Source organism: Trichomycterus rosablanca, chromosome 15 (assembly GCF_030014385.1).
Source record: "Trichomycterus rosablanca isolate fTriRos1 chromosome 15, fTriRos1.hap1, whole genome shotgun sequence".
In the NCBI taxonomy this organism is placed as follows: Eukaryota; Metazoa; Chordata; class Actinopteri; order Siluriformes; family Trichomycteridae; genus Trichomycterus; species Trichomycterus rosablanca.
In genome coordinates, this window is record NC_086002.1 from 32,583,657 (window position 1) to 32,591,529 (window position 7,873).

The 7,873-nt window shown below is 44.8% G+C and overlaps 1 protein-coding gene across 1 annotated transcript; it reads right to left on the reverse strand.

Moving 5' to 3' along the window:
• Positions 1-318: 318 nt before the first annotated feature.
• On the reverse strand, positions 319-7,533 carry prkacab (protein kinase, cAMP-dependent, catalytic, alpha, genome duplicate b). Its single transcript, XM_063010747.1, has 10 exons — positions 7,426-7,533; positions 6,491-6,552; positions 6,264-6,392; positions 6,082-6,180; positions 5,125-5,207; positions 4,860-4,986; positions 3,358-3,453; positions 3,121-3,243; positions 2,147-2,311; positions 319-1,239 (listed from the first exon to the last, which is right to left on the reverse strand). Exons 1-10 carry the CDS (start codon positions 7,469-7,471, stop codon positions 1,114-1,116), a joined length of 1,056 nt encoding a protein of 351 aa, XP_062866817.1. The 5' UTR covers positions 7,472-7,533; the 3' UTR covers positions 319-1,113.
• Positions 7,534-7,873: the final 340 nt, after the last annotated feature.

Below are 7,873 nucleotides of genomic sequence, written 5' to 3' on the forward strand. Positions count from 1 at the left end.
TATATTTTAAATAAATCTGGAACGACCTGTTTGTAATCTGTTCATGTGATAGAGTATTCATACCCACTTGTGTGAGGGTGAATAACATGTCACATCTTTGTGATGGTTGGCCAAACACCGTGTGTCTGATCCAGCTCATTCTTGGTTTTCCTCAATATCGTCACGTGGACGCCTCATTACCTGTCCAAATTAGCATAACTTGCGGGACTTGATGTGGTTCCGTGGCTGCTTTTCTGTTCTGGCCGTCTCGTCCACTCGCTCAGTGTTGATCATCTTCCTCTTAATAAGAGTAATAATCAGCAGTCGTCACACACGTGGTATTTACACAAGTAAAACTTTATTGGAATGATTCTCGAGTCACCGAAATGCTCGGACGTGCCTTTATCGGCGGATGCTGTGGAACCTGAAGGATTATTACCATTGACCAAGTATTACAAAATCCAACCCTACGCCAGGTTCATTTTACCCGTCTGTTAAGGAAGAAACAACTTAAATGGGGAAGCAAAAAGACGGGGCAGCCTGGGTTCTAAACAAAACCGAAGAGGGAACCACGGGTGCTTCGGCAGGGAAGCACCCGTGGTTTGCCTACGGGCAGAAAGAAGCCGGTAACGAGGAATCAGGAACGAGGTCTTGGAACGTTTGGAAAATCAAAGAGATCAAATTAGACAAACGATTTCAAACCCACGGCAAAAAATACGAATAAATAATTAAATAAATAACGGGCCAAAAGAATACGGACACCTGACCATGACCCTTATCTCTAGAGAGTCAAGTCGTGTTGATATAAATCCTTCATCGGACACGTGTTTATAGAGCTCACTTTAAACCTAAGGGAGTTCGACGGAATCTAGTCTATCGTTGAGAGGGTGTCCGCATACTTCCGGCCATACGGCGTATGGAATCACTTGCACTCCCTCATCGATCAAAAAAGAACGAGCGAGCGGACTAGTGAAAGTCGTCAAGCGCCAGTCGACTCCTGACCGAGCCAATGGCGCCAACGGAAGCCGAGACGAACAGAAACGTAAGGTGGATGAAAGTCCGGGGGAACGATCTGTGGTTTGGGTGGGGGGATGGGGGTGCGGGAATAAAAAACAACCCCCCAAAATCCCCCATCTAGAAGTCGATGAACTCCTTAGCGCACTTTTCCGTGATGGACACTCTGATCTCTTCCTCCTCGTAGTCGTCGAAGTTGCTGGTGTCTCCAGGACCCCGGCATTTAGGGATGAACGGAGCCTCCACCTACGAGACACACAAGCATACGTTAAGCCCTCGAACCTCTCAGCCGTTTGTCTAGACACCCCCCTCCTGCATTGTCTAGACACCCCGTCAAACTCTGGGACGCCTGAACTGAATAATTATGAGTGTCCATGTACTTTTGGCCACAGTGCCTGCAATCGACCGAAGAGAGGGGGCACTCTAGAACTCTCGAATTCCTTGCAGAATGTAAGGTAACACCACCTCGCAGACGGTTGACGGTTGAGTGAGGGACCTTTATAGAGCTCGCTTTGTGCACAGGGGCGTGGCCATGCCGGAACAGGAAAGGACCTTCCCTAAACTGTTCCTGCAAAGTTGTGTGGTTGATACTTCTGGCCACAGTGCCTGCAATCGACCAAAGAGAGGGGAGCAAACTAGAACTTTCGAATTCCTTGCAGAATGTATGGTAACAACACCCCGCTGATGGTTGGTGTTGAGTGAGGGACCACTGGAGTGTGCACAGGAACGTGGCCATGCCCGAATAGGAAAGGACCTTCCCTAAACTGTTGCTGTTGTGTGGTTGATACTTTTTGGCCACAGTGCCTGCAATCGACCAAAGAGAGGGAGCACACTAGAACTCTCGAATTCCCTGCGGAATGTAAGGTAACACCACTTCGCGATATAGCCAGGAGTATTTGGACGCTCTTCTGAGAAGGGTTCCACCAAGACTTTGGTATTGGAGTACGCCTGTGTATGGGAATTTGTGCCCGTTTAGTCACAGCGTGACAGCGTTACTTTTGACCACAGTGCCTGCAATCGACCAAAGAGAGGGAGCACACTAGAACTCTCGAATTCCCTGCAGAATGTAAGGTATATAACCAGAAGTATTTGGACGCTCTTCTGAGAAGGCTTCAGGCAAGACGGTGAGGTGAGGATGTGTGTGGGTTCTCACCCGCTTCTGGTAGATGGCGATCCAGTCTGTGGTGGAGAACCACTTGTGTCCCTTGATGTCGTTGACGCCGTTCTTCAGGTTGCCGTAGCGCTTGGTGAGGTCGACCTGCAGCAGGTTGCGCAGCAGATCCTTCAGGTCCGAACTGAAGTGCGAGGGGAAGCGAACCTACACACACACACACACACACACACACACACACACACACATGGTCAAGGTGGACGTCAAGGCTCTCGATTAAGTTCAAGGTCAAGTTTCCTTGGAGTGTCTCTGGCTGCACCCCGGACAGGGCACAACCAGGGTTTAAACCCTGGTCCCTGAAGCCGTGCAGCACCACCTCTTCGGGCTCTTCAGTTGGGTGGAGCAGCTCCAATCTCTTTCCGCTCTGCTATTGGCCGGCCGGGCACTCCACCCAGACGCACGATTGGCTGCGGTTGACGTCAGGTGGGTTCCGACTCTTGGCGACCGTACGGACAGTCCGGTCTAATGTTTGGGGCTTTAGACTTCTTAACGGCGGCTCATTGTTTCTCAAACCCTGTCCGTCCTTTGTGTTGCCGGACGTCCTCGTCCTCCTTTACTTTCAACCCTTCCAAGACTAGCTGTTTTTTTCCGATGAGCTTCGGTTTGGTTATCTGGGCTTGGAGTGAGAATTTGGGGTTGATTCAGGTTGTCGTCTTTGGGGTGGGGTTGTGGGGTAACATGCAGTACCCACCCCCAAAAACTTCCCAAACCCACCCCCACACACCCCCATACCTTCTATAGTCTACTACCTACTTGTGTACCTACTACCTTCTACTAAATGTCGTCATGCTGAGATACGGCTCTGAGTGGTAGCTCAACTGTTGATGTTGAACTAGTAATCAGAAGGTTGCCGGCTCAAGCCCCACCTCCACCTAGCTGCTGCCACTCTTCTTGGGCCCCTGATCAAGGCCCCTCTGGTTGAAAGTGTAACCGAATCGTTCACCCTCTACACCCACCTTTCCTGAGACGATCTTCTCGTAGATGTGGATGGGCTGATCGGCGAAGAAAGGGGGGTAACCGGCCGCCATCTCGTACATCAGCACCCCCAGAGCCCACCAGTCCACCGCCTTATTGTAACCCTGAGACAGGACAAGATCAAAACCAAATCAAAAATCACACCGAGAGCACCGAGAACACCCCGAAACCAGGACAGGGCGAGAGGGGGCGAGAGAGAGGGCGAGAGAGGGTATCACCTTGCTCAGGATGATCTCTGGAGCCAGATACTCGGGGGTACCACACAGCGTCCACGTGCGACCTTTGACCCGCTTCGCAAAGCCGAAGTCTGTCACCTACACACACACACACACACTCCAGGTCAGTTTCAATACATGCCAGACTTCATGGTAAATATTTACCCCATCTCCAACCCCAACCCCAACCCCCACCCCCCCACCCAGCACCCAGTCGTTTACACTAACTGAACTAGTTACCAGATCTAATCCTTGCAGCTCCTGCTTGACTGGATTGTAAAAGCAGCAGTTTTCTGTGAATTACACTATATGGACCGAAAGTATTGGGACGCCCTTCTAATTTTCTAATTCATGTGTTTCATTCGTGACAGTTGCTAACAGCCGTAATAACTCAGTTACATAAATAAAACAACATGATTTGCTTGACTTCACTGTAAAAAATGTGACCACAGTTGTATAAGAATGAGAACTGGCTTCTTCTTCGTATTATTATTATTATAATCATTGTTAAATAATTAATGTAATTTATAGTTCTTATTGTTATTATTATTGTTATTATTATTGTTTTATTTATTATTATTATTTTATCATCATTATTATTATTATTGTTATTATTATAGTTATTATTATTATTATTATTATTGTTATTATTATTATTGTTTTATTTATTATTATTATTTTTATTATCATTATTATTGTTAGTATTATTAATATTATTGTTATTGTTGTTATTATTATTTTTTTTTTTTATTATTATTGGTATTATTATTATCATTATTATTATTATTGTTTAATTTATTATTATTATTTTTATTGTCATTATTATTGTTAGTATTATTATTTGTATTATTATTATTGTTATTATTATTATTATTATTATTATTATTATTATACTTTTTTTATTATTATTATTGGTATTATTATTATCATTATTATTATTATTGTTTTATTTATTTTAATTATTATTATCATTATTATTGTTAGTATTATTACTATTGTTATTATTATTGTTATTATTGTTATTATTATTGTTATTATTATTATTATTATTGTTTTATTTATTTATTATTATTATTATTATCATTATTGTTATTGTTGTTATTATTATTTTATTTATTATTATTATTATTAATATTGTTATGATTATTATGATTATTTTTATTATTGTTGGTATTATTATTTTATTATTATTATTATTATTATTATATTATTATTATTATTATTAGTGAAGGCCCTTTCCTGTTGCAGCATGACTGTACCACCGTGCTTACAGAGAGCGATGACCTCTACCCCACCCAGCACCTTTGGACTGAATCGGAACCCTGATCGTGAGCCAGGCCTTCTGAGCCTGACCTTACAAACGCACTTTTGGTCTTTCCAGAAGAGCGGAGGCTGTTATAGGAACAACCACAGGCCAACGAGCTGGCGGTCAGGTGTCCACATACATGTCATAGTGACATGTCATAGGCTTAGGCTACGTCACCTGTATGTAGACCATACGTCACCTGTATGTAGCCCTGCTGGTCGATGAGGAGGTTCTCTGGTTTCAGGTCTCTGTAGATCAGGTCCAGGGCGTGGAGGTACTCGAAGGTCAGGATGATCTGAGAGGCGTAGAAGCGGGCGTGGGGTTCACTGGAAAAATATCAATAATACGCTGTGGGTATACAAGTACTAACTGTAGCTCATGTGGACACCACTTCTAATGTGTTCCTGCTTTAACACTTGTTAGGGAAGCCCCTTTCCCATATAAAGACATGAAGAGACTCTCACCTGAACCTGCCGATCTTGCGCAGGTGTGAGAACATCTCTCCTCCCTGAACGTACTCCATCACCATGTACAGGTTAGTGTTATCCTACAACACCAGCGCACACACACACACACACACACACACACACTTCATCAGCACATAGAGTTCAGTGTCATCTCACTTCATACACACATCTGCCCACTCCCCCCCACACCCCCAAAACTTACTGTTTTTCTGTTTCATTATTACTATTATTATGGTTGTTAATTTGTTATTATTATTAATATTATTATTATTATTATATCATTGTTTTTATTATATTTACATCATAATAATGTAATTATAATTACATTTACATTGTCAGCACTTAGCAGACGCTTTTATCCAAAGCGACTTACAGCACTGTGACAGTATACTGTCTAAGCAATTGAGGGTTAAGGGCCTTGCTTAAGGGCCCAACAGTGGAAACCTGGCAGTGGTGGGGCTTGAACCAGCAACCTTCTGGTTACTGGACCAGTACCTTAACCACTAGGCTACAGCTGCCCTTTATAATTATTGTATCACATTATTTTATTATTATTATTGTTGTTGTTATTTTTATTAATATTATTATTATTGTTGTTGTTGTTGTTATTATTATTGTTATTATTATTATTATGAATATTATTATTATTATTTTATTTATTATTAATATTATTATTATTATTAATATTATTGTTATTATTATTTTTATTATGGTTATTATTATTATTATTATTTACCAATGTATAATGGAATGACCCCCCCCCCCCCCACACACACACACACACTGAAAGGAATGGAATAAAAAATCCCACAAATTTAAGTGCATTCGGGTTACAGAACCAGAAAAGGCGAAAACACATTATTTCCACACACCGAATGGACAAAAGTATCCGGACGCCACTTCTAATAACTGAAGTCGTGTCAGAGCCCTGACAGAGCAGCGTAAAGCGCGTACCTTGAAGGAGAACTCCAGCTGCACCAGGAACGGGAAGCTGACCGCCTGTAGGATCCGCTTCTCGTTCAGCGTGTGTTCGATCTGCTTCAGCTTCACCACCTGTTCGGGAGAGAACACGGGTCAGCCGGGGCTCCAGCGGGCGCCTCACCTCCGCCCGGGGTCGGCCCCGTGGGCTCGGCTACCTTCTGCTTGCTGAGGATCTTCATGGCGTAGTGCTGGCCGTTCTCCCGGTGCCTGACCAGCATCACCCGGCCGAACGAGCCCGTCCCCAGAGTCTTCAGCAAGTCGAACTGGTCCAGAGACGCCGTGTTCTGATCACACACATAGACACACGATATAAATATAATCCCCACAGTCCCCCTAAGAGGACACACCCTAGACATGAAGCCGTTTAAAACCCTTCTTTTACCTGAGCGGGATTTTCCCATTTCCTGAGGAAGTCCTCCCTGGCGAGGGCCAAAAACTCTCTGACTGTGGAGGAAAAAAACAGATGTTACAACACTGTGAAACAGAACCACTTTGTAGTTCTACAATTACTGACTGTAGTCTGTCTGTTTCTCTGAATGCTTTGTAAGCTCCTTTTCATGCTGTTCTTCAATGGTCAGGACCCCCACAGGACCCCCACAGAGCAGGTATTATTTAGGTGGTGGATGATTCTCAGCACTGCAGTGACACTGACATGGTGCTGGTGTGTTAGTGTGTGTTGTGCTGGTATGAGTGGATCTAAACACCTCACTGTCACCGCTGGACTGAGAATCGTCCACCAACCAAAAACATCCAGCCAACAGCGCCCCGTGGGCAGCGTCCTATGCCCACTGATGAAGGTCTAGAAGATGACCGACTCAAACAGCAGCAATAGATGAGCGATCGTCTCTGACTTTACATCTACAAGGTGGACCAACTGGGTAGGAGTGTCTAATAGAGTGGACACGGTATTTAAAACACTCATACCAGCACAACACACACTAACACATCACCACCATGTCAGTGTCACTGCAGTGCTGAGAATCATCCACCACCTAAATAATACCTGCTCTGTGGTGGTCCTGTGGGGGTCCTGACCATTGAAGAACAGGGTGAGAGCAGGGTAACAAAGCATGCAGAGAAACAGACGGACTACAGTCAGTAATTGTAGAACTACAAAGTGCTTCTATATGGTAAGTGGAGCTGAGTGTAGAAACAAGGAGGTGGTTTTAATGTTATGGCTGATCGGTGTATATCGTGTGTGGGTGTTGCATAACACCGGTTGGCATCGTAGAACCGTGATCACGGTTTGATATTTTGCTAATGAATGATTAATAAATAAATACAGGATTATAATGTAATAAGATGAAAGAACCGCACCGTCTTCCATCTCGTTTCCCCGCCTGGCAGCCGGCGTGTTGCCCATGACTGGCAGACCAAGCGCTGGGCACCGGGCCGATTTCTTCCCTCCACTCGCAGCGGGAACGATTATCAGTCCAGCAAACGATTTAAATCCGGTTTATCGGTCGGTATAAGCGTTAGCTATTGATACGGAACCTGCGCGTAACATCCATCCATCCATCCATCCATGCGCGTCAGGCCGGATCCAGCCCAGCCCAGTCCCAGCCCAGTCCGGCCCAGCCCGGGCCCCGCCGGCCCTCACCGCGCTCACCGCCCTGCGATGCACCGAGCGCGGCTGAGCTCCCCGCGACGTCTCGGTCCCGGTATCTTCGGGATCGGGTTTGAATCCACAATCCGAGACACACGAGCGTCAGGCATGAAGAATGAAACGCATCATCACCATCATCACCATCATCATGCAGCATCC

Bases quoted from the DNA above. Each gene is read 5' to 3' on its own strand.
- prkacab (XM_063010747.1), bottom strand. From the start codon at position 7,471: ATGGGCAACACGCCGGCTGCCAGGCGGGGAAACGAGATGGAAGACG. The intron at 2,312-3,120 runs GTGGGTGTAGAG...GTGTGTGTGTAG, and splicing joins AGAAGATCGTCTCAGGAAAG to GTTCGCTTCCCCTCGCACTT. The intron at 1,240-2,146 runs GTGAGAACCCAC...TGTGTCTCGTAG, and splicing joins TCGCCATCTACCAGAAGCGG to GTGGAGGCTCCGTTCATCCC.